The sequence below is a fragment of the Physella acuta genome, unplaced genomic scaffold (genome assembly GCF_028476545.2).
Source record: "Physella acuta isolate Inbredline_101_S28 unplaced genomic scaffold, ASM2847654v3 ptg000115l, whole genome shotgun sequence".
Lineage (NCBI taxonomy): Eukaryota > Metazoa > Mollusca > Gastropoda > Physidae > Physella > Physella acuta.
Window position 1 is genome coordinate 472,906 of NW_026731635.1, and position 27,722 is coordinate 500,627.

Consider the following 27,722-nt stretch of genomic DNA (forward strand, 5'->3'; position numbering starts at 1 on the left):
AGTTAAATAATCAATTACATTGTAATTACATTATAGTCTACATACTGTAAACGATCCAATTAAATCATTGTAGAAGCAGCATACATTTCAATCAAATGTACATTTAATAGATCAATATTTAAAATTAATTTATAAAATTCACTCTAACTATAAGATAAAGATAAATCTGAAATCCAAATGTTAAAAATGCATAACATGAACACGGCATAACAATGTCAAATTCTGTAAAAACTTATTTTTTGCTTCTAAAGAAATAAATTGTTTTTTTTAAATGAAAGTTGAGATAACTTACATCTAACAGGTCACAATCAATACAACATTTTAACATTTTTGGAAATAAATAATGAAAATAAGAAGTCATATCACCATATCACACGTTGCTTGTAGGAAAATAACAGGATCTATTGAGACAATATACTGTGTAAAAGATAATAAATAATTGATTATACTATTCACATTGTCATAAGGCATAAATTGGGTACACATTTAAATATCAAAATCAAATTGGCTTATATTTGTTGTTTTTTAAAAATAAAATTAGCATTCACTTTAAAAATCTTATATCAAAACGAGGTCACTTTGATGTAAAACAAAAAATCCAGGAAACAGTCACATATGCAGTAAAATCTTGTCATTTTGTAAAAATGTATTCAGAGACAGTCACATATATATTCTTAGCACAAGTTTTGTTTATAAAAAAAAGGCTAAAGTTCCTAAAACACATTGTGATTAAAATTAAAACAAAATTATCAATTTAAAAACAAAGTTTTCTCTTCGTTAAGTAGCAACCGAACACGAAATTTTTACCCAGTCTGTTTAGAAAAAAAAATATTTTTTTCTTTGATTTGCATTTAAAACACGAATAAATTAAATATCTGCTCACTGCTATGTGTGAAACTTTACCATCAATACTTATACACGGGGTAGTCCTTAGATGCTCCTAGAGAGGAAACTCCCCAACCCCCTCATGTACTCCACACCCCTCAACATGAGCTGGTTGCCGCACCCATAGCGATGAAAGACATTCCTCTTTCCTCGACACGGAGAAAGAGCTCCGGATGTGACGACATTGGCGACTGGGGTTCCCTGGCTTCTCAGGATCATGTCCATCTGGCACAGGACTGTGAAGGCTTCTTTTTTGGCATCGGTTAACTCCGGAACTATTCGGCCCGAGTCTAGAGTCGCTTGGTTATTGATCGTCTGCTGAATGAGTCGGATGATGGTAGAAACATTGGCGTAGTCTTGTTGTAGTGTGCTGGTTAGGTCTCCCGTAGTCGTGTCTCGTCTGGTTGGAATATTTTCCGATCCTCTCTGAACGAAATCTGGGAGAAGTCTAAGTTTTTGTAAAAACTTCTCGGAGACTTCTTCGAACTCGGATATTGCGGTGTTGCAAGCGGCTACAGCCGAGATGAGGAGCTCTCCCAAGGGTGGGAACTCATGCTGAGCGTGTAAATCTAACTGACAGGGGTTGTCTAACGTAGGCCCATGAATGACTGAGGCTCTTGCAATAGCCACAATACAAACGATCACGAAGAACAGCTGTGAGGTTTTCATATTTGAAGTAACGGCGTTAAAGTCTGATAACTTAGTAGTTGATTTGAAGGGCTATACAACTTGTGTTTGGGATTTCGTTTTTAAAATCGGCGTTCAAATATCGCGTTTTAATTGTTTGCTTTGAAACGATTTCTCTTGCTATTCAAAATTGTTTCAAACAATTCAAACGATTGCTGTTGTTCAACTATCGTACCATGAAATTTTAAACCTTTATATACTAAAATTTACTCGATAACATCTTTCCGATTTCATTGAAACAAACGTATTTTTGTGGGATAATTTTGAATATTGTTTTCCCCCAAATCGCTTGCGTCCACGCATAATCTCAAGAGATTCTATTTATAGCCAGGTTAATTTTTCTCGTGGTGACGTAAGGTCAAGCACGGTGTAGTGAGGAGGTCACGTGATATCGCGCTCACTTTCTCTCACGATGTATTCTTTACGTGTGAAGACAATCGAAGCTCACATTCATAACTTTCATGTGTAAATTTTCGGCTGTGGGTGGCGGGGAGGTGGCTACCAGGGAAGTTGTCAATGGAATTGTTTACATATCGGGTTGTCATTACGAAACATGAAATAAATTTAATGTTACAATATAATAAAAAGCCTATAACAAATGTAGCATTTTCTTCTTTCATTTAGAGTTAATTAAAAAAAAGGGGGGGGGGGGGGGTAATTTTACTTTGGGCCAGTGGCGTATCGAGGTCGGGTGTCACCCGGTGCGGCACTTAATGGTGTAACCCCCAGAGGCGTAGCGACCCTTCCCGGGGACAAATTTTCAATTTTCGATTTGCAACCCCCCCCCCCCCCCTCAAACTTTTGATTTGCACCTCTTAAAAGACTATTTAAACTCGAATTAATCACTTAATTAAGTGGAATTATCATTTTTCTGTATATATTTTGCTATTTTTTGCCTTGGTGTCACCCCCCTAAATGGTGTCATCCGGTGCGGTCCGCACCCCCGCCACCCTAGCTACACCCCTGCATTGGGCCAAAAGTTTCTCATTTTTCAACAGCCTAAGGGAAAACATAAACAAATAAAAACTGAAATAATTTATACTTAAACCATTAACAAAACAATGACATTATCTATAACCGAGAGCGAGACCGAAAAAAAATCACTTTTAAAATAAAAGGTGTGGGGCCTCTATTGTGGGAGATTTATATGGGGGGAGGGGTCTATATGAGAGAGGCTTGGATTGATGGCATCTATTTTGTACGTAGTGTAATGACATCTGTCGATAGGTGACGTGTATTTTTGTATGGTATTCAGGACAAAGATCTTTCTGTGAGATCTCTGCATGCTTGGCAGCACTGTGATTGCTCACCTAGAACTGTGTTAACCAGGGGGGATTACCGCGTGATTCTCAAGAAAAATCTTACCATAAGTGTTCAACAAACGTTAACAATAATTAGCATTGATTATGGGGAAGTGTTAATTAAAAACACGCATACATCAATTTTGATTTGAAAATCCGTCTGGGCGATGCTATCTTACTAAATCTCATTAGACACCAGCCTCCCCCCCCCCTCCCAAAAATTCTAAGTTCTTCCTTGTCACTTTGCTAACCGCCATTTTCTTTATTTAACTCCGGACTAGCGTGGTACTCGGCCTTGCGTCGTCTTGCCCAATCAGCTGCCAAGTTCCCACTGTCTTGTTGCGTCACATCTTGAGACATAGATCTATGAATGGATTTTACTTGCAGTAAAAAAAAAATCCCTCAGAACCCACGAACAAGGATGACGAGAAACCGGATCGTGCACTTCTGATTGCTTCAGATCGAACTCCGATAACATGCCATCATCCTATCTGCCCACTTTCACATCTAGACTGAATCATTTTCAAACTGTTTTATTTTTGTTTATCTAAATTTAACACTTAGTCATGCAGAGAAGAACTGCTAAACCTCTAATGCAGTGTAGATGTTTCGATAAAGCTGGCGATGTCAAGTATTGTAGAAGACTTAAGTTTTTAAAAAAGCACCTTTGAAAATGGCCGCAAAACTCAAGGATGTAGAGATGACAGTTTGGTTACTGCACTCAAGGGCAGAGGCGTAGCGAGGGGGGGGGGGAGGGACATATGTCCCCGGGCGCCGACCTTAGGGGGGGCGCCAAATTGAAAGTTTGAGGGGGGATGCAAGTGCAAATGAAAAGTTCGAGGGGGTGCAAATCAAAAGTTTGAGGGGGGGGGGGTGCAAATGAAAAGTTTGTCCCCGGGCACCGGGAAGGGTCGCTACGCCTCTGCTCAAGGGCGGGCCTCGTTGGGGCTTGAGGGGGTGTTGTTGATAAAAGCCCTCCCAACAGTGACGGGAAAAAATGTGTTGAAATCTTGGTGCATTAATTGGGTTTTGTTTTGTTTTACTGAGACGGCTAGAAAGACATTAAGGAAGAGGAATCCATTTTTTATGATCGCCCAAAAAAATAAAATATCGGTGTAATAGACCAGCCCTTATCCTACTTTTTCAATGATCTCCTATGTGGGCAGAGCCGGCGTTTGGGGGGTGGTGAACGTCACTTCAGCACCGTCACTGTTAATCTGAATTAGTTAGTAAACTTAAATAATTGTAGCTGAATTCACTTGGGAGAAATCAAATGGTCGAAAGCCGACGTTGTTGATTGTTATAACTGAGACCATGGTTGATGTTAGTGAGTAATCAACCACCTGAACTGGGACAGGTCGTAATTCGATAAAAAACAGTGTCACACTCGCTGTGTGCAGGGTACGGTCGCCTTGCATTTGACCTGAGGTGACTGGAGATAGTTGGATGCGATTTAGCCCCCGACCTGACATGGGATGTAAATTTGGGAAACACGTAAACAGATACCCTATTGTATGAGGACCGATGAAGACGTTTTATTTAGTGAGCAGACGGGATGCCTGTAGTAGACAGTTAGTGATCTTATGAACGCTAGGCCTGACTTTCTTGTTGGGGGGGGGGGGGGGCTGGGAATTCACATCAGGTGGGCATCCAAAAGAGTGATTTATTATTTTATTTTTCGGGAAGAAAGTTAAAAGTGTTGCCATTTTGTATCATCTTAAGGATTCATCAGTTCCAAAACAGAATTATTAATTTACCGAATTTATCCAAATTGTTATATACATCCTCTACCAATGGTAGGAAGGGGCATCGTTGAAGGGTAGTGTTTAGGTAGTCATTGATATTCCCCTAATAAACGCGATCGTTGAATTTGTTGAACTATAAAGGCATTTACTGAGTGATTCAGCACATATTTTTTATTGGAGGAATACCCTTTACAATAGTTAGACCATAATGATTTTGGTTTTAAAACATTGTATGGATTCTAAAAAAAAAATTTGAAGTCTGTACTGTTTTGATACATCGGGCAGAGTTCGCTTTATTGTAAAGTTGTCCTGATTTCTCTCACGTCTAAAATACCGGCATTCACGACAATCCCAACATGCAGTCGGGAAACTCATAAATAAGGTGTAGCTGGCTGTCACGTGGTTCACTTCCTAATTATAGACACGAACCTTCTCTTGTGAGACCGCGATCATGACCGGTAATGTAATACGTGAACGCTCTATAAACACACACCTTCTCTGGAATGACTCCGGTCAGAGATCCAGTAACGTAGTACTCGAACTTGGAGACCCTTTTCTTCGGATTTGGCATCCCGTGGCCATACATTTCAATGCACAGTTATCCTTTACCTCATCCCACCAACGGTCACCCTAAAGTTCCACCATACTGAGCTTCCGTGATTTCATCTGAGAATAACTTATTTTGGATATCCATAAACATGTTTGTTTGCAGGTTGTGACCATGTGTGACGAGGGTGACGGGAATATAAAAAGTGTGATGTCACACTTAGAAATTTAAAAAAAGTAATCTGATTATTTCAGTTATTCTTATTTGAAACAAACATCGCTAATCACAATATGATACTAATATCTTTAGCTGAATGAATTCAAGAAAATATCACAAATCTGTATATTCAGTGTTTCTTCCAGACTTTTTAGCGCAATTTCCATTCTGGAGAATTGCGTTTATTAACCCGTCATTTCTGGATGAATGGATGGATGGATGGATGTATGAATGTGTGTCCGCAGCTTTAAGTCGTATCTCCTCCTCAACGAAGCAATATCGATGACTAGTTCCAAAAGCAATTATGTTAAGTAAGTTACGAGGATGAGCATAGGCCATAAAAATTCCGGGTTTCTTTCATGTATTTCCCGGAAAAGCCAAAAAAACTCGAAAAAATGCAGTTTTTGGCCCATATCTCGGCAACCAGACAACTTAGCGACTTGAAACATGTACCAATCGATTCCTGCTATAATTTAGAACAATATTGCCGAAGAAAGTTTTCAAAAATATCCTTTCGTTCGGTCACAAAATTTTTTTCAATTAATTAAAATTTTGACCGAATTAGTAGGCATTTTTTCCAACCACCACCACACGCGTCATCACGTTTAATAGCGGCGCCATCACGTTCAATGGCTGCGTCAATCACGTTCAGTAGCTAGGCGCGCAATGGTTTTTTAGTCATGTAACTATATTGTAAATAAAACATGTATTTTAACCAATGGTCTTACTAACCCTGCTCTTGATTTACGCTACGACAGAGCTATTTTTAGATAACATAAGGAAATTGCGCTTAAATGTCACTAGACTTTTTAATTAACTTGTTTCTCCAGGGAGGCACTTTATATTTTCGGGTACAACATTTTCGTGCGGGGGGGGGGGGGGGGGGGGCGGACACTGGTAAAAGTATATGTTTTCTATACAAATTCCATTTCGTTCGGGGGTGGGGCACGGTAGACTTTGTTCCCCGAAGAGATGCCTGGAAGAAACTCTGACTATAATTATGATACAAAGATTGTAAATGAGTTCAATATTCGGTTGATCTACATTGATCAATTCTGTGGAAATGCAAAACTAACTTCTAAAATTTGTTTAAACAAAGATTTTTAAAAAAATGCTGAAGTTTGGGTCCACAACTTTTAGCTCCCCTTCCCATTGTTAAAAATATCTTACAACCCCACCCCCCCCCCCCCCCCCCCCCCGTTTATTACCACTCCGCCGTTCGACGTCATTTACAGATGATTTTTACCTCAACTCTTTTTTCCACATTTAATCTTGATACTGATTAAATGAACTTGCAGATGTAGAGAAGTCAGATGTACCCCCTAAACAATACACAACATAAATCTATTCAAACGTTACACAACATAGGTCAGTAAAAAAACAAATAAAAATCAATTGTGTACAATGAAAATATTTAATAGAGAAACATGTGTATATATATATAAAATTATGCTTAGTGTACATCATATTTTTATTATGTACATCATACAGGTAGATATAAGATATTTAGATCATAAAAAATAACATATGAACACACTGGATAAAATAAAAAAGGATCACATACATTGAATATTAAAATAAACTTTGTGAACAACAATGAGCATTAGTAATAATTACAGCCAACAATTACAATGGAATGTTTGAAAACATTTTATCAAATATTTAAAGAAGTTACAAAATAAAATCTATCTAAAATGTACACAGATTGGCAGCTTCCATAAATTTCACATTGTTAAAAAAAAATTTCCATTCTGGACCCCCTACCACCCCAGAGGTGTCAGCTTATGCCAGACCTCTACAAGTTCCATCAGATCAGCACTTTAAGCTATTTGTTTGATTGGGTTTAAACTGTGTTTAACGTTGTATTTGTCAGCAGCCAGCAACCACTCACTACAACCACCAGGGTTGGAAGTGGTGACACCAAAATGTACAATTGTTGGAGTAGGGTGGGGTGACACCCTCAATAACTGGGTGACACCTAATCTAGTGACACCACCGGTACCAAGCTGACCTACAGTACACATGACTTCACCAGACTGGTGCAATCACCGGTAAACGGAAAAAAAGTCACAGGAAAAAAAAACACAGAAAAAAAGTCACAGTTTTTGCTAGGAAAAAAAGTCACAGAAAAAAAGTCACAGTGGAAAAATTTTATCGGAAAAAAAGTCACAGAAATAAAGTCACAGAAAAAAAGTCACAAAAATCTTTTTAGAAATATTTTTATTAATTTTTTAAGAATTATAAAATTGTGTATGTTTATTGTTGTGGGTTGTATTTTTTTATAGCATAAATTATTTATAGACGTTAAAAGCATTATGATTTATAACAATTATAAGTAAAAATACTCTAAGATAATTAACGCAACAATCTCACCTTTTGTTACGTATTTATTTAAATACGCGGTAGAAAAGTTAATTATAAAAGAAACTTAGGCACATTTTGCCATAGGCTATTCTCTGGTCGGCCTCTCCTCAGTAGGCGTTGTCCGAACTTATTTTGTGTTGTTGACGTTATGCGTCAATGCCAGCATTTGAACCTTGTCGGCTTTCTGTTTTGATCCTAAGTTTTGTTATGTAATGACCGTGATAAATGTGGGCAGTAAAGGTGGTTGAACTAAACATAACTATAGTTGCCATGAGTTGAGGGCAGCAAGTCAGATGAACTTACCTTTTCATGGTAATTTAAAAAAAAAACACAATGAAAAACGTGGACTACTAATCGTAAGTTTAAAATAATTACAATCTACATACTTCATAATAAATATTTTTAGATGAATTATAAAAATTCCTATGCGTATACAGCCTACACACATTACATTACATTTAATTAATCCTAAGTTAATTTGCACTCTCTAAATATTTAATACATAAAAGTATTAACAAATATCATGCAAATATATATTTGTGACTTTTTTTCCTGTGACTTTTTTTCCTGTGACTTTTTTTCCTGTGACTTTTTTTCTGTGTTTTTTTTTCCTGTGTTTTTTTTTCCTGTGACTTTTTTTCCTACAATCGCAATCACCACCATTTCTACCATTAAGGACCCAACATACCACAGTACATGAACACTTTAATGAATAGGTATTTTTCATATCAAGCCCACCAATAAGCTCCCTCACTCCTTACTCAAGAAAATCATTCAGGCATTCTCTTACACAAGTCTCTTCCTTTGGATATCACTGCCTGTGTTCACCACATTTATCACACAGTTAGGTATCAGATACTAACAGTTTGTGTACCAGATACTAACAGTTTGTGTACCAGATACTAACAGTTTGTGTACCAGATACTAACAGTTTGTGTACCAGATACTAACAGTTTGTGTACCAGATACTAACAGTTTGTGTACCAGATACTAACAGTTTGTGTACCAGATACTAACAGTTAGGTATCAGATACTAACAGTTAGGTATCAGATACTAACAGTTTGTGTACCAGATACTAACAGTTTGTGTACCAGATACTAACAGTTAGGTATCAGATACTAACAGTTAGTGTATCAGATACTAACAGTTTGTGTACCAGATACTAACAGTTTGTGTACCAGATACTAACAGTTTGTGTACCAGATACTAACAGTTTGTGTACCAGATACTAACAGTTTGTGTACCAGATACTAACAGTTAGGTATCAGATACTAACAGTTAGGTATCAGATACTAACAGTTAGGTATCAGATACTAACAGTTTGTGTACCAGATACTAACAGTTTGTGTACCAGATACTAACAGTTTGTGTACCAGATACTAACAGTTTGTGTACCAGATACTAACAGTTTGTGTACCAGATACTAACAGTTAGGTATCAGATACTAACAGTTAGGTATCAGATACTAACAGTTTGTGTACCAGATACTAACAGTTTGTGTACCAGATACTAACAGTTAGGTATCAGATACTAACAGTTAGTGTATCAGATACTAACAGTTTGTGTACCAGATACTAACAGTTTGTGTACCAGATACTAACAGTTTGTGTACCAGATACTAACAGTTTGTGTACCAGATACTAACAGTTTGTGTACCAGATACTAACAGTTAGTGTACCAGATACTAACAGTTTGTGTACCAGATACTAACAGTTTGTGTACCAGATACTAACAGTTTGTGTACCAGATACTAACAGTTAGTGTACCAGATACTAACAGTTTGTGTACCAGATACTAACAGTTTGTGTACCAGATACTAACAGTTTGTGTACCAGATACTAACAGTTTGTGTACCAGATACTAACAGTTTGTATACCAGATACTAACAGTTTGTGTACCAGATACTAACAGTTAGGTATCAGATACTAACAGTTTGTGTACCAGATACTAACAGTTTGTGTACCAGATACTAACAGTTTGTGTACCAGATACTAACAGTTTGTGTACCAGATACTAACAGTTTGTGCACCAGATACTAACAGTTAGTGTACCAGATACTAACAGTTTGTGTACCAGATACTAACAGTTTGTGTACCAGATACTAACAGTTTGTGTACCAGATACTAACAGTTTGTGTACCAGATACTAACAGTTTGTATACCAGATACTAACAGTTTGTGTACCAGATACTAACAGTTAGTGTACCAGATACTAACAGTTAGTGTACCTGATACTAACAGTTTGTGTACCAGATACTAACAGTTTGTATACCAGATACTAACAGTTTCTACACCAGATACTAACAGTTTGTATACCAGATACTAACAGTTTGTGTACCAGATACTAACAGTTTGTGTACCAGATACTAACAGTTAGTGTACCAGATACTAACAGTTAGTGTACCTGATACTAACAGTTTGTGTACCAGATACTAACAGTTTGTATACCAGATACTAACAGTTTCTACACCAGATACTAACAGTTTGTATACCAGATACTAACAGTTTGTGTACCAGATACTAACAGTTTGTGTACCAGATACTAACAGTTTGTGTACCAGATACTAACAGTTTGTGTACCAGATACTAACAGTTTGTGTACCAGATACTAACAGTTTGTGTACCAGATACTAACAGTTTGTACACCAGATACTAACAGTTTGTATACCAGATACTAACAGTTTGTGTACCAGATACTAGCAGTTTGTGTACCAGATACTAACAGTTTGTGTACCTGATACTAACAGTTTGTGTACCAGATACTAACAGTTTGTATACCAGATACTAACAGTTTGTGTACCAGATACTAACAGTTTGTGTACCAGATACTAACAGTTTGTATACCAGATACTAACAGTTTGTGTAGCAGATACTAACAGTTTGTATACCAGATACTAACAGTTTGTATACGAGGCACACATTTTTACAAGTGACACTCAAAGGCATGTCTCTGTAATGTTACAACTTTGATCAAGCTTCTGCACCACCCCACCCCCCAAAGCTTGTGACTATTTACGCAAGCTGCCATCAAATATTGTTGCTATGCTTTAATGTGGTCAATAAATAAATAAGCTTAAAAATCAAATGATTATCAAAACATCGGAGAGAATTGTATCGTGGTAGTATTGGGCTGAAATATAAAATATAAAACAATGCAATATGTGTAATCACAAAACACTGGCTACTAATCAGTTCGATTTATACTAACAAAATACTGGTAATATGTAGACAATAGGAATCCTATTTTAGCTGAATAGAAATATTACTTTTAAAAACTTACTGCTACTTAGTACAAGATACAACAAAAAACCTAGTGGTTTTAAGCACAAAGTCCATACGGCATTAACAAAAAATGTACTGCTAATGATAGGAAAAACTTACTTCTAGTGACAACAATTTATTTACACTCTGTATTGCTTGTAAGCCAGTCGAGGTGAAGCAAAATACTGAAATACATTTTGAAAATTTTGTTTTTCACATTGAATATTTAATTGTTTGAGTTACTTCCCATTTGAAAAATATGTTTACCTAAGGGATACAACCTAAAACAATGTTGTAATATGATTTTAAAAATAAAGATAAATTCAATAGTAAATTTTAAAAAAACAATATAAGTCGATGTTTATTGCAATAAAGAACATAATATTAAAAACCTACTATTTTTTATTCTAAAAAATTCTTAAATTTTAAAATTATCTTTCTAGTATTGTTCAAATAGCATTAATAAATACTAAATTTGCAGATTTAGGTAATTTTATAATAATGTAATGAAGTTGAAATATTTTAATCCCTGTGTCCTGGTTGACAGTTCTTTTTCCCAATTTAGCAATTTTGACGGCTTGCATATATGTGGTTTAACATAAAACCTCATGTATACCAGGGGTCTTGCATATATGTGGTTTAACATAAAACCTCATGTATACCAGGGGTCGGCAACCTTATGAAGCCAACCTTTTGAGGTGGAAGAGCCAAAAGTTACAATTTTCAATATTTCACTGGTTTTAAAGAGCCACTAACATTTTTTAATTTCAAATATTTTTTTTTTTTTAAGTTTATTAGTATTTGTTCAAGGAGCTGGAGAGCCGCATCTTGATATCAAAAGAGCCGCACGCGGCTTGCGAGCCGCAGGTTGCCGACCCCTGATGTATACCATTTCAATAAACTGGAAACAATTTCATAAATAAGCATTAAATACTAAGCCTAGTTTTTTTTTCAACTTTTGGGCAATTCCGTTTACAGTAAATGGTACTTTATGTCAGGTTTCTCAAAAAGAACAACCCACAATTTGAGTAGTTTCTATTAGGTTGTGAAATTTCCTATACAGATATTAAATCACATGTCAAATTTTGAGTGATTTCTGGAAAATGGAAATGGTACTTTACTCTTTTTCTCATTTCTCAAAATACATTCAGAATTTAAACATTTTATATCATTTTCCAGAAAAATGCACAAAGGAAAACTGGGCAAACTGAAAAATGCAAACTAACTACACTAATACACCTTAATTTTGTTATATTTTGTGGTCAAATGTTTTACTATGCTAAAATATACATGTAGTCATTCTTTGCTAACGACCATAGAAAAAATTGTTTCAGAAAATAAATGCCCTAGCCTAGCCCACATTTTTGTTAGGTTTTTCTTGAGCGTTTTTCTCTTTCTAAGAACTGCCTGCTTCTGTGATTTCTCAGAAAACAAGCAGTGGTTTTGTTACAAACTTACCTCCCATTTCTATAGCCTGAACCCACTGTAGTGTTATCCCAACCATTTCTATAGCCTTATCCTACTGGTAGTGTTATCCCAACCATTTCTATAGCCTGAACCCACTGTAGTGTTATCCCAACCATTTCTATAGCCTTATCCTACTGGTAGTGTTATCCCAACCATTTCTATAGCCTGATCCTACTGGTAGTGTTATCCCAACCATTTCAATAGCCTGATCCCACTGGTAGTGTTATCCCAACCATTTCTATAGCCTGATCCTACTGGTAGTGTTATCCCAACCATTTCTATAGCCTGATCCTACTGGTAGTGTTATCCCAACCATTTCAATAGCCTGATCCCACTGGTAGTGTTATCCCAACCATTTCTATAGCCTTATCCTACTGGTAGTGTTATCCCAACCATTTCTATAGCCTGATCCTACTGGTAGTGTTATCCCAACCATTTCTATAGCCTGATCCTACTGGTAGTGTTATCCCAACCATTTCTATAGCCTTATCCTACTGGTAGTGTTATCCCAACCATTTCAATAGCCTGATCCCACTGGTAGTGTTATCCCAACCATTTCTATAGCCTGATCCTACTGGTAGTGTTATCCCAACCATTTCTATAGCCTGATCCTACTGGTAGTGTTATCCCAACCATTTCTATAGCCTGATCCTACTGGTAGTGTTATCCCAACCATTTCTATAGCCTTATCCTACTGGTAGTGTTATCCCAACCATTTCTATAGCCTGATCCCTCTGGTAGTGTTATCCCAACCATTTCTATAGCCTGATCCTACTAGTAGTGTTATCCCAATCATTTCTATAGCCTGATCCTAATGGTAGTGTTATCCCAACCATTTCTATAGCCTGAACCCACTGTAGTGTTATCCCAACCATTTCTATAGCCTGATCCCTCTGGTAGTGTTAACCCAACCATTTCTATAGCCTGATCCTACTGGTAGTGTTATCCCAACCATTTCTATAGCCTGAACCCACTGTAGTGTTATCCCAACCATTTCTATAGCCTGATCCTACTGGTAGTGTTATCCCAACCATTTCTATAGCCTGATCCTACTGGTAGTGTTATCCCAACCATTGCTATAGCCTGATTCCACTAGTAATGTTATCCCAACCATTTCTATAGCCTGATCCTACTGGTAGTGTTATCCCAACCATTTCTATAGCCTGATCCTACTGGTAGTGTTATCCCAACCATTTGTATAGCCTGATCCTACTGGTAGTGTTATCCCAACCATTTCTATAGCCTGATCCCTCTGGTAGTGTTATCTCAACCCCTTACTTTTATACACAAGTATAGAAGAATGTTTAGGGGAGATCACTTGCAGTTTATTTAATTCTTATTTTACAATTACTAATATACTCTAGATTAAATAAAAATAATTAATGCTATTAATTAAGCCAAATTAATTTTTTAATTTTTTAAATGTTAGAAATAGTAGGGTCCTTGAAATGCCTGCCTATGCCACTGTATTACCTTATAGTTGGTGTCAAGCAAGAAATTAACTCACCTCGGACTCTTCATTCACCATTCTAACTGGGTACGGCATGGGATAGGTGGGATAAAATTCAACATCTCTGTAGCCTTGAAATAGAATTTGGTACAGTTGTTAGACAAAATGTGTTGTTATAGCTCACAAACTACACAGATAACATTTTGGTACAACTCACAGACAACATTTTAGTACAACACAGACATTTTAGTACAACTCAAAGACAACATTTTTGTACAACTCACAGACAACATTTTTGTACAACTCACAGACAACACTTTTGTACAACTCACAGACAACATTTTAGTACAACACAGACATTTTAGTACAACTCAAAGACAACATTTTTGTACAACTCACAGACAACATTTTTGTACAACTCACAGACAACATTTTTGTACTACTCATAGACATTTTTTTACAACACTGACAAAATTTTTGTATAACTCAACTCACAAGGGGGATATTTGAAAATTTTAGAGGGGTGCACTTTAATTTCCATGTAGGTGGAGGAGAGGGGGCAGACACTGTTTAAAGTATACATTTTCTATATAAATGATATTTCTTTTGATTTTTATTTTGGGTGAGAAGAGGTGCTACAAGAGGCCAGAACCCAACCCCCCCCCCCCCCCCCCCTTAAAAAGAAATGTCTGAAAGAAACTTTGTAGAATATGGTATTTTAAAAAGAGACCCAGCATTATATTTTTTCCTTTTATTACTGCAAAATGTCTGGGGTAGGGAGGGGGTGGGATCCTGGTGAGAACAAGTGATAAAAGAGCAGGGAGTGCAAATATGGCAAAGTTCACTGACCATTTGAGGAGTCCATTTGCAAAAATCACTAAGTCAACCACACTATTGTACCAGGTATAGATCTACTTCAAAATTTAAAAATGAATATTTTAACATTGAACAATAAAAAACCTTAAGATTTGTTACAAAGAAATATTTTAAAAAGATGATTTCCAGAAATTCAATTGTAAGTGACTTAGCAGGTTTTGCCAAAGGACTGCACATTTATAGAGACCTTTGATATGAAGGACATTAAGAATCAAATATTTTTACCTGTCAAAAATAAAAGCTAATAATTAGAATACATTTTATCTGACATGTAATAACAGCTATTAATTAAGAATTAATTATTTTTATCTGGCATGTAATAAAAGCTATTAATTAAGAATTGATTATTTTATCTGCATGTAATAAAAGCAGTGTTCACCTCTGAAATGTCTCTGAGCTGGATGATGGTTTGGAATGTTGGAAGCTTCATGACTGGAAGATTGTAGGGAACTGTCCTCAGATGACCTGGGTAAAAAGTTTGTTTAAAACCTTAATCCTTGTTGTTGGGGTATGATATAAAGCTAATTTCATGACATTTGGGGTTGTTTATATATCTTATGGATAAAAATATGGTTTATATTTAAAGATGTATGTATTTTAATGATTTGTAAAGAAATAAAAATGGTAATACTTATTGAATAGCTTGAATGTTTAAATGATGTGTACAGCAAACATGTATTTTATCAAAAGTTTGTACTGGAAAGATAGTTCTAAATCTAAATGTTTGTAACATAGATTGCATTGTAATTTTTGGAATAGGTTGAATGTATAAATGGTATGCACAGAAAACATGCTTTTTCTCAAAAGTTTGTACTGGAAAGATAGTTCTAAATCTTAATGTTTGTAAAATAGATTGCATTGTACTTTTTGGAATAGGTTGATTGTATAAATGGTGTGTACAGAAAACATGTATTTTATCAAAAGTTTGTACTGGTAAGATAGTTCTAAATCTAAATGTTTGTAAAAAAGATTGCATTGTACTTTTTCTTGTGATGGTAGCGCCAGCAGCACACAATGACAATGGCGATCAAAATGAGCCCCAGTGCTATCAAGATGGCTGTGATGATTGGTCCATATATTGTATCCCACCAGTCATAGCTGGAGGAAGAAGTCTCACTGTACTTCTGCACCTCATTTATTTTGAAGTATGCAAATGTTGATCCTAGGAGAAATATTGATGACACATTTATAGATGAGTGAGAATGGGGAAAAATATCTTATAAAAAAATTCAGAAAAAATCATTCAGGTTAAATGAAACATAAATAAAATTGACTGCAGTATCGTTTATAATAGATAATAAAATAAAAAAAACTTCTCTAAATTTGTTTTTTTAATTAAGTGGTGGGGTAAGATGGTAGAGCTCATGACAGCTAACCAAAATGTCTAAGTTCGATTCCTGACTCGAGTCAGTAGGATGTCTCTTAGTTCACCTAGTTCTGATATGTACTAGAGTCTCATTAGAGAAACTAAGATGGCAGGGCATACTATCCACACCATTCGCCTGTAAGCCAAGGTTATTGATAAAGATGAACTCTACTTCAACTACCCTATGTGTCTTGGACATAAACGGGAAAAGAAGATAAATACCAAACCATGAGACAGCAGAGATTTCACGATGGGTCTCACCTGCAATATCACTGTTGGGTACACCATTAGTAGACACAGCACTCAGGAGCTCCGATTGTGAGAGATACATTTTATCCTGAGTGATTTGGTCTGCTGATTCTGTGGTGCCATCTTTCAGGGAATAGACTGACACTGTGACAGGTTTGCTGGGAAATTTTAACAAAAGAAATGTTTAAAATATATTTCTGTTAAAATATATATGAAATATGGAAGAATGGTGTGGCAAAATACTAAGAATATATGATCTGACAAAGTGTTAAAATACCAAGCATTCTGTGAAGATGTTAGGTACATGGTATACAAAGTCAAACTTAGTTCATAACTTTGTTTCAAAGTAATGTGACAAGAACATGAGAAAAACTAACACAATAAAATCATATTATATACTGCAATAAAAAGTGTAATATCCAAAACTAAACTTAGTGCCAGAACTAATTTGAAATTTCATACCTGGTGGTCTGGCGTTTGCGTCTGGCAATGGCTCCGTCACGCTCCTGAACACACCAGAGTCTGAGCACAGCCTGAGGGTATTTCTTGCGGAGGGCGTCCTGCATGTTTTTGATGAAGGTATCCTGCTGAGCCACAAAACTGGCTCTGAAAAGTTCAGACAAAATTTCAGAATGAATCACAAGAACAGTTAATACTGGTTTAAAAAAACACTAGATTCTAAGACATTGTGGCACTTATTGCAGTTGAAATAGATTGTTTATCTGTTTCTTAGGTGTCAGCATATTAGGGGATTGTGTTGTGCGCACTCATGTCAGGTACCCATTAGGGCTGGTTAGACTCAAGGATCTCCTAGAGACTTGAGCCCAAGAAGTGAACTGATAACTTCAGTCTCAAAATTAATTGTGTGCACAAAATCATGTTTTCTAATGTGTGTGTGTGTGTGTGTGTGTGTGTGTATATATATATATATATATATATATATATATATATATATATATATATATATATATATATATATATATATATATATATATTCTTCATGTTTTGAACTAATAATCAAATGGAACCTACCAGTAATGATATTTTGATATAAATTGCACAGAAGCATTAGTAAAGCCTACCTGCTTATAGAAAGTGCAAAAGAAATGGCAACTTCTTTAGGAATGAAAGTGTCAATCCTAACTGTTGTTGTGGAGGTCAGCTGTGGGACACCGTTGTCATTAGCCTTCACAAGGACAGTGTATTTCTTGTTGGCTAGGGCTGTGCCATCCAAGGTTAGCTCCCCTGTAAAGGTAGCAGGAAACTATTAGTAGAGTCATTTGTAAGAACAAAGTGTGACCAATGGGACAAAGGAATGACCATAGAACAAAGGAATGACCTATGGGACAAATGAGTGACCCATGAAACAAAGGAGTGACCCATGAAACAAAGGAGTGACCAATGAAACAAAGGAGTGACCAATGGGACAAAGGAATGACCAATGAAACAAAGGAGTGACCAATGGGACAAAGGAATGACCAATGGAACAAAGGAGTGACCAATGGAACAAAGGAGTGACCAATCAAACAAAGGAGTGACCCATGGAACAAAGAGTGGTACTGACCAGTTAATGAATTGATTGAAAATAGAGCTCCATTTGAATTGTCTAAAGTGTAGGTAACTCTAGCGTTCTCCCCTGTGTCTGCATCAGTGGCTGTGACTGTTGTTATTTTAGTGGAGCACTCTTTGTTGTAGGCCACTTCACCATTCACAAACTCTGACCTGTAAACATCAACTCATTATTTTATTTTCTGATTATTTTAATTGTAAATTTCAGTTCATGCTTTTGTTTAATATTTTTTTAAATCTGTAAATATTAACTCTGCCTTTTATTTACTGATTTTTTTCCTGTAAATATCAACTCAAGCTTTTATTAACTGCATTTTTTTACCTGTAAATATTAACTCATACTTTTGTTTACTGGTTTGTTTCTATAAGCTAATTAACTTTGCCTCAGCTGGTATTAAAGCTTTGGGGCATCAAGAGTTTTTGACAGGGAGATATCAAGTTGCAAGACAGTAGCTATCAGAAACTAGTCAGTGTTTTGTAAGTGACTGACCAATTACTGATAGAATACTGCCGCCCACACTTCCTTGACCATTTAACATAAACATCCATGCACTAATACATTATTTGTCTTTGACAAAATCACCTTATGGTTGGATGGAGAACAGTGTTTTTATTACTATGAACCAGTGTCTAATTTGTAAAAATAAATTGAAGCATATCATCCATTAAATTTTAAGACTAGTGTTTAAAGACTCATATGGTTTTGTTATTGATGAATCAAACCAAGACAGGGTTCCCATAAAATACTAACTTGAACTTTGGAGCGTTGTCATTCTCATCAGTGACAGTGATGTAGACAGAGGCAGTCGAAGAAGTCAGAGTGTTGGGCCCAGTGGCTCGGATGAGGAAGTTTAGGCTCTTGACCTGCTCGTAATCCAGTTTGTTGACGCTGGTGCTGACCACACCTGTCTGATCCACCTGGGAATGGTCAACAGTTGCTTGTATGTGGTAGAACTACATCATACAACAGTTGCTTGTATATAGTAGAACTACATCATACAACAGTTGCTTGTATGTGGTAGAACTACATCATACAACAGTTGCTTGTATGTGGTAGAACTACATCATACAACAGTTGCTTGTATATAGTAGAACTACATCATACAACAGTTGCTTGTATGTGGTAGAACTACATCATACAACAGTTGCTTGTATGTGGTAGAACTACATCATACAACAGTTGCTTGTATGTGGTAGAACTACATCATACAACAGTTGCTTGTATATAGTAGAACTACATCATACAACAGTTGCTTGTATGTGGTAGAACTACATCATACAACAGTTGCTTGTATATAGTAGAACTACATCATACAACAGTTGCTTGTATGTGGTAGAACTACATCATACAACAGTTGCTTGTATGTGGTAGAACTACATCATACAACAGTTGCTTGTATATAGTAGAACTACATCATACAACAGTTGCTTGTATATAGTAGAACTACATCATACAACAGTTGCTTGTATGTGGTAGAACTACATCATACAACAGTTGCTTGTATATAGTAGAACTACATCATACAACAGTTGCTTGTATATAGTAGAACTACATCATACAACAGTTGCTTGTATGTGGTAGAACTACATCATACAACAGTTGCTTGTATGTGGTAGAACTACATCATACAACAGTTGCTTGTATGTGGTAGAACTACATCATACAACAGTTGCTTGTATATAGTAGAACTACATCATACAACAGTTGCTTGTATGTGGTAGAACTACATCATACAACAGTTGCTTGTATATAGTAGAACTACATCATACAACAGTTGCTTGTATGTGGTAGAACTACATCATACAACAGTTGCTTGTATGTGGTAGAACTACATCATACAACAGTTGCTTGTATATAGTAGAACTACATCATACAACAGTTGCTTGTATATAGTAGAACTACATCATACAACAGTTGCTTGTATGTGGTAGAACTACATCATACAACAGTTGCTTGTATGTGGTAGAACTACATCATACAACAGTTGCTTGTATGTGGTAGAACTACATCATACAACAGTTGCTTGTATGTGGTAGAACTACATCATACAACAGTTGCTTGTATATAGTAGAACTACATCATACAACAGTTGCTTGTATGTGGTAGAACTACATCATACAACAGTTGCTTGTATATAGTAGAACTACATCATACAACAGTTGCTTGTATGTGGTAGAACTACATCATACAACAGTTGCTTGTATGTGGTAGAACTACATCATACAACAGTTGCTTGTATATAGTAGAACTACATCATACAACAGTTGCTTGTATATAGTAGAACTACATCATACAACAGTTGCTTGTATGTGGTAGAACTACATCATACAACAGTTGCTTGTATATAGTAGAACTACATCATACAACAGTTGCTTGTATGTGGTAGAACTACATCATACAACAGTTGCTTGTATGTGGTAGAACTACATCATACAACAGTTGCTTGTATGTGGTAGAACTACATCATACAACAGTTGCTTGTATGTGGTAGAACTACATCATACAACAGTTGCTTGTATATAGTAGAACTACATCATACAACAGTTGCTTGTATATAGTAGAACTACATCATACAACAGTTGCTTGTATGTGGTAGAACTACATCATACAACAGTTGCTTGTATGTGGTAGAACTACATCATACAACAGTTGCTTGTATATAGTAGAACTACATCATACAACAGTTGCTTGTATGTGGTAGAACTACATCATACAACAGTTGCTTGTATATAGTAGAACTACATCATACAACAGTTGCTTGTATGTGGTAGAACTACATCATACAACAGTTGCTTGTATATAGTAGAACTACATCATACAACAATTGCTTGTATATAGTAGAACTACATCATACAACAGTTGCTTGTATGTGGTAGAACTACATCATACAACAGTTGCTTGTATGTGGTAGAACTACATCATACAACAGTTGCTTGTATATAGTAGAACTACATCATACAACAGTTGCTTGTATGTGGTAGAACTACATCATACAACAGTTGCTTGTATATAGTAGAACTACATCATACAACAGTTGCTTGTATGTGGTAGAACTACATCATACAACAGTTGCTTGTATGTGGTAGAACTACATCATACAACAGTTGCTTGTATGTGGTAGAACTACATCATACAACAGTTGCTTGTATGTGGTAGAACTACATCATACAACAGTTGCTTGTATATAGTAGAACTACATCATACAACAGTTGCTTGTATGTGGTAGAACTACATCATACAACAGTTGCTTGTATGTGGTAGAACTACATCATACAACAGTTGCTTGTATGTGGTAGAACTACATCATACAACAGTTGCTTGTATGTGGTAGAACTACATCATACAACAGTTGCTTGTATGTGGTAGAACTACATCATACAACAGTTGCTTGTATATAGTAGAACTACATCATACAACAGTTGCTTGTACGTGGTAGAACTACATCATACAACAACAGTTGCTTGTACGTGGTAGAACTACATCATACAACAACAGTTGCTTGTACGTGGTAGAACTACATCATACAACAACAGTTGCTTGTATGTTGTAGAACTACATCATACAACAGTTGCTTGTACGTAGTAGAACTACATCATACAACAGTTGCTTGTATGTGGTAGAATTACATCATACAACAACAGTTGCTTGTACGTGGTAGAACTACATCATACAACAGGTTCTTGTATGTGGTAGAATTACATCATACAACAACAGTTGCTTGTACGTGGTAGAACTACATCATACAACAACAGTTGCTTGTACGTAGTAGAACTACATCATACATCAAGTCTAACATATAGACATGCTTGGCAAGTAACCATACACTGATAATAGCGTATCATAACTTTAAAGCAAATCCCTAGTCATAAGGATAATTATGATTTTAAAAGTGTAGTAAGCTTTTAATCAGTAATACATTTTTTATAACTCAACTGCTGAACCAAAAGTCTGGAGTTTGGATGCCAGACTTAAGGGCATAAGAGATCACATAGTTCACCCAGCTTTGATGGGTACCTGTGTGTTAGGAAAAGTAAAAGAGGCCAGACATAAAACTGACCTTTGTATAATTTCTGTGGTCAAAGAAACAGGTCAACTCTACCTTACCTGCCCTATGACTGCATGGTCTGAGAAGGAAACCTTGTTTTTTACACCTTATATGAATATATTTGTGTGTCTAATGAATAAAAACAATGTAGAAAATAAATGTACCTGAAAATATTGGGCAGCAACAGAGCCATCAGATAATGTGGTGATGATGCTGTAGATGGCGCCAGCGTTAGCTGAGGTGTCAGCATCTGTCTTGTTGAGCTGCAGGACGCTGGTGCCCAGGGGTAGGTTCTCCTTGACCTCCATCCTGTACACACTGGGGCTGAAGACTGGACCGTTGTCATCCACGTCTGTGATGCTAATGGAGATTTCTGTTGTAGCTGTCAGTCCAGGGCTTCCACCATCCATGGCCTATGTCAAAGTCAAGTATTTTAATTATTTTAAAAACTAATTCATTTCCAATCCATGTTTTTTTTGTAGTTAATTGAAATACTAATGTTTGTTTGACCCTGACTCCCACTATCCATTTCATTTAATAGTTTGTATTACAAAAATTGATAACTTTACCAATATCAATTTGTTTCCAATCTAAATTTTAACATGAATTATTTTTTCATATATATATTCCAATTCAAAATTTAATATAAGGAATAGATGAGTAAATATAACATTTAGTGAAAGAACAAAAATAGTTTTTACTAGATAAAATGTTCAGTTTGATCTAATTTGCTCTATTTAGTTAAACAGGAAAAGCCAGACAGAGTAATTTATTTACCTGAACTATGCCTTTATACAGGGCGTCTGTTTCCCTGTCAATATTTGAATAAGCCACAGTTATTTCCCCTGTGGTGGAGTTGATTTTGAAATGAGCAAAGTTTCCAAGAGTGAAGGTCACAAAACTGTAGGTCACATGACCCTCTGCCCCCAGGTCAATGTCCTGAGCGTTGACCAGGCCCACGGCTGTTCCAACAGGGCTGTTCTCGCTCACAGTGAACAGGTAACTGCTTGAGTCAAAAACGGGCGGCCTGTTCAGGCTGATGACTGTGATCTCTGCTGTTGCCGTGGCAACCAGCTGGGGCACCCCATTATCTATGGCCTGGATGGTTAGTGTGTAGTGGTTTACCTGGTTGGCATTCAGGGCATTAGCAACCTGAAAACAAATTTTAAATTTTAATCACATCCTGAATGTACAAAAACATTCCCATCCAAGTTATTAACTTCTTTAATTTACTTATTCATAAAACAAATATGAATGATGCTACTAAACCCTAGATTTAAAAACATTTTTCATCTGTGATGATGTTAGCTATATAAGATTATGGTTATGACTATATTAATGGTAAGAAACAGATAATTTAAATAACAAAACAAAATACAATGGTCTACTAAATAAAAGAGATGACTCAAGTAGTCATGACATGATATCAATACATTATATATTTATATACCCCATGTTCAACAACAAAACAAAGTTTAACACTTGGAATGGTGACCATACCAACAAGTTTCCAGCCGAGTCTATTTTAAAAGCGCCTCCAACATTTCCGGCCGCGTTGATGGAGTAAGTGATCAGGCCGTTGACCCCCTCATCAAGATCTGACGCCTGTACTCTCAGCACCAGTCGGTTGACGGACAGAGTATCTGGGATTGTTGTAGGGGGGATGGTTGCAATCACTGGGGGGTTGTCATTGACATCTCCCACTAGAACTGTGAGGGTTGCTGTGGCAGTGTGGAGGCTGGTGTCTACTGAGGTTGGCTTGTCAACCACTTGAACTTGCAGGGTGTGGCTGGAAATGTTTGGATGAGACGAATAATTAGAGAATATTTGGGGTATTACTAAATCACCTTTGCTCCCCTGGAAGACAGAAGAAATAGGAAAAAAGGAATGTTGAATATGAACTATTTTTGCCAGCACTTATAATAGTCTTACAATTTGTGTTGCACCTTAAGGCAATGATTTCCTTCCAATAAAAATGTTTAAAAAGAAGGATGCATATCATGTACAACTATAGCTCTTTAAGGGTTAATACAGTTTGTGAGAAAGTTAAGACTGAAGTTGTAGCAGTTTTTTAATAGGAGCTAATTTGATATTTCTAGTCACCAACTCACTTTTGTATTTTCTCCCGATCTAGTGCAGATTTTAAAGTTACTTCACCAGTGCTGAGGTTGATCTGAGATAAATTGTGAATTTATAAAACTGAGGTGAAAACTGACATATAATGTGAATTTATAGTACAGAGATACAATGTGAATTTATAAAACTGAATTTATAATACAAAGATATATTGTGAAATTATTAAACATAGACATTTTTTATTTATAAAACAATTAATTAACTCTGTAAATTCATTATTGATTTTTTAAAAATTAAAATGTGTTTAGCAGATACTTCATTGAAATATCTATGATCTTTGCTATTGTTGAAAAAAGAATGCAGGTTTCAATTTAAAGGCTTCCAAAGCAATACAGCAAGCGTATCATATTTAGGTTTTATTATAACTCTACTGTTAGGGTATAAGTTAAGCTTAGAGTGTAGCATCAAAAGTATAGGTTAAGGTTACATATTAACTTAGCTTTGATGTAAATTGATTAATTTTTTTCTGAAGTTCATGAAACAAGAATCTTACATCAAAACGTTCAAGAAACAAGAATCTTACATCAAATAGTTCATGAAACAAGAATCTTACATCAAAAGTTCATTAGACAATAATCTTATATAAAAAAGTTCATAAAACAAGAATCTTACATCAAAAGTTCATTAGACAAGAATCTTATATCATAAAGTTCATAAAACAAGAATCTTACATCAAAAGTTCATTAGACAAGAATCTTATATCATAAAGTTCATGAAACAAGAATCTTACATCAAAAAGCTCATTAGACAAGAATCTTACATCAAAAAGTTCATGAAACAAGAATCTTACATCAAAAAAGCTACTGGTTCCCACAATGCTGTAAGTGTCAACACCATTGTCCAGGTCTGTGGCTGAAAAAGTTTGGACCACAGCCCCTACAGCCAGGCCCTCGGAGACCTGAGTGGTGAAGTCCATGGGGACAATGACAGGCTGGTTGTCGTTCATGTTGTTGATGCCAACTTGAACAAAACAAGTTGTATTACGTGAAGGCGTGCCACCATCTCTAGCAAGTACAGATAAGGACAGGATCTGTCATGATAAAAATAAGCAATTTTAAGTTTCTGCATTGTTCAACTGTTTCTACTTTAAAATACACTATAAATTTATGAGTGTTAACCAAAAATGAAACAGATATTTTTTCTCTTAATAGTGACAGATGATGTGTTTTTTGATGGATATGTGAGTGAGTATTTGATGAAAGTTTAGAACATATTTAATTGAATAAATTACCTTATCTTTTTCATAATCAAAGACTGCATTGGTCACAATCTCCAAAGTTGTACCATTAACCCTGAACATGTTCTGGCCACTTCCTCCAGTAATCACAAGAGAAATTTTACCATTGAGGTCTGAATCTAAAGAGTGAAAACATTTTCATTAAAAAACAATTTTAAAATTTTCTCCAAAATTAACAAGTGTAGTTTACTTCAAATTATTCTGGGTATTTAATTAGAAATGTGTTTATATTTCCTCGACTACTGACCACCATCAGTGACAGTGAGGGTCCCGACTGTCGTGCCATTGACCATGTTCTCGTTCACATTAAACAAGTATGTGCTCTGGGAGAACTGAGGACTGATGTCATTGACGTCGCTCAGGATGACGCTGAGGGAAGCTGTGGAGGTTTTGCTGGAACTCCCAGCGCCATCTGTTGCTCTGATGATGATGGAGTAGCTTTTAGGTCCTTGGTCGAAGTCCAGAGATGAGCCGACATACAGCCTGCCAGTTGTGGGGTCAAGGACAAAGTCGTTGTTGCTGACACCACTCTCTATGCTGTAGACTATCTGGCCTTGCATCCCACCATCCAGGTCTGAAGAGGGATTCAAGTTTTGATTACATTGCTTATTGTTATATGGTATATATAACAAAAACTTTTAAAATATAAAAAAAATTATAAAACTAAAGACCTATTTACTCAAAAGTTTCAAGTTTTTTGAAGTTAAGGTTATTTATGGTAAAAAAAAAAATCGGTTTTTTAAATAAATTGTTTTATAGTAGTTGTGGTTAAATATTATGTTGAATAACTGAAACACACACAAAGAGCCAATCTGATGAATTAAAATAATATTATTTGACAGTTATTAGAAGAAAGATATATCATTTAGCATCACATTAGTTTGCTTAAATCAAAATGATTGTGAAACAATAATTTAGATAAGACTCAATTAAGCAACATATTGTTTCAATATGGCGTGGCTTGGCTTAGTGGTAGAGAGCTAGACTGCTAAACCAAAAGTTTTGAATTTGAATCAGAGTTAAAGTCCCTGATTCCACCCAGCTCTGATGAGTACCTAACTTAGTTAGGGGAAGCAAAGGCGACTGGGCATAGTAATGACCACACTGTCCCTTCATGTGTTGAGATATCTGAAGCAGATGAACTCTACTTCGTCTGCCCCATGTGTCTTAGGCACGAACAAGAAAAGATTTTTCAGGTAAGACTGACCTGAGGCATCAGCATCAAAAACCAGAGTCCCTACAGGTGTGTCTTCTGGAATCTCTTTGGTCAGTGATGAGATGTTCATCAGAGGTGCTGCCTCGTTGAAGGGTGTGACATCAATGACCACCAGACCACTAGAGCTAAGCTGAGGGGAGCCACCATCTGTCACTGTCAAGGTCAACTCATATCTCTTTGTTTTCTCATAGTCCAGGCCATTCTGAAGTACCAGATGAGTGCCTGGAAATACATGATTGTTGCATTAACTCTTACAAACTTGCTATCATTTTCTATAAACAATTACAAAAATGTTTCATAATGCTATAATATTCCAAAAAAGTTTACAAAATTAGATGGAAATGTATTCTATTACTTTCAGTTTTAAATTGGTGTGCCCTTGGTGTTATGTAGACCAATCAGTGAAGAGCTAAGGTAACTATCCATTGGATGAAAAAACATTCCACTAAAATGTGGGGGAAGTGGTGGGGTGTTAGGTGTTTCTTTCATGTCAAAAAAGTTTTGAATGTCACTATGGTTTTTATTGATTGTAAGTTTAATAAATATAATGCTTATTGATATTTTTTTTATTACACTCTATTCAACATTAAGATTAAATGTATACATTTCAACAGAGATTATAAGATTAAACAACACTTATTACAGCATGCCAGCTATTATATTTGTATGGTCCATTAGGGGACAAAACCTACCATTGATAGAAAACTTATTCTCCCCATTGCCTGCAGTAATTGTAATGGTCATCTGACTGTTGACACCTGGCTCATCCTCATCCTGGACAGTCAGGTCTACAATGTTCACATTAGGTCCAGCAACGGCATTCTCAGACACTGTCTGGAAGTACAGGGCGGGGGTAAACACTGGGGTCATGTCGTTGATGTCAGACACTTTAATGGACACTGTTGCTGTGGCTGTAAAAATAAAATTTATTTTAACATTTCATTGTCAGTGGCTGTAAAAATATTTTTTTTTTTAAATTTCATCAGACACTTGAGTTGTCAGTGGCTGTAGCAATAAATTGTATTTAAAAACAACCACAGACACGAGTTTTTCAGTGGCTGTAGGAATAAATTGTATTTAAAACAACCACAGACACTTTGGTTG

The 27,722-nt window shown here is 36.0% G+C and overlaps 1 protein-coding gene across 4 annotated transcripts in view; it reads right to left on the reverse strand.

Annotated features, from left to right (window-relative positions):
• Nucleotides 1–9,431: 9,431 nt before the first annotated feature.
• Nucleotides 9,432–27,722, reverse strand: part of LOC131934657 (cadherin-23) — an 81,774-nt gene continuing 63,483 nt past the window's right edge. For all 4 annotated transcript variants that reach the window (XM_059290729.1, XM_059290731.1, XM_059290730.1 and 1 more), the window contains 19 exons: nucleotides 27,311–27,529; nucleotides 26,610–26,840; nucleotides 25,650–25,976; nucleotides 25,397–25,521; nucleotides 24,956–25,195; nucleotides 24,141–24,202; nucleotides 23,530–23,818; nucleotides 22,807–23,181; nucleotides 22,194–22,442; nucleotides 18,735–18,901; nucleotides 17,979–18,136; nucleotides 17,497–17,659; nucleotides 16,877–17,020; nucleotides 16,427–16,572; nucleotides 15,781–15,961; nucleotides 15,179–15,264; nucleotides 13,981–14,054; nucleotides 11,127–11,191; nucleotides 9,432–10,875 (listed from right to left, as the gene is read on the reverse strand). In XM_059290729.1, coding sequence (XP_059146712.1) covers nucleotides 11,147–11,191; nucleotides 13,981–14,054; nucleotides 15,179–15,264; nucleotides 15,781–15,961; nucleotides 16,427–16,572; nucleotides 16,877–17,020; nucleotides 17,497–17,659; nucleotides 17,979–18,136; nucleotides 18,735–18,901; nucleotides 22,194–22,442; nucleotides 22,807–23,181; nucleotides 23,530–23,818; nucleotides 24,141–24,202; nucleotides 24,956–25,195; nucleotides 25,397–25,521; nucleotides 25,650–25,976; nucleotides 26,610–26,840; nucleotides 27,311–27,529 — 3,281 coding nt within the window. In that variant the 3' untranslated portion in view covers nucleotides 9,432–10,875; nucleotides 11,127–11,146. The remainder of the gene's footprint in view (nucleotides 10,876–11,126; nucleotides 11,192–13,980; nucleotides 14,055–15,178; nucleotides 15,265–15,780; nucleotides 15,962–16,426; nucleotides 16,573–16,876; nucleotides 17,021–17,496; nucleotides 17,660–17,978; nucleotides 18,137–18,734; nucleotides 18,902–22,193; nucleotides 22,443–22,806; nucleotides 23,182–23,529; nucleotides 23,819–24,140; nucleotides 24,203–24,955; nucleotides 25,196–25,396; nucleotides 25,522–25,649; nucleotides 25,977–26,609; nucleotides 26,841–27,310; nucleotides 27,530–27,722) is intronic.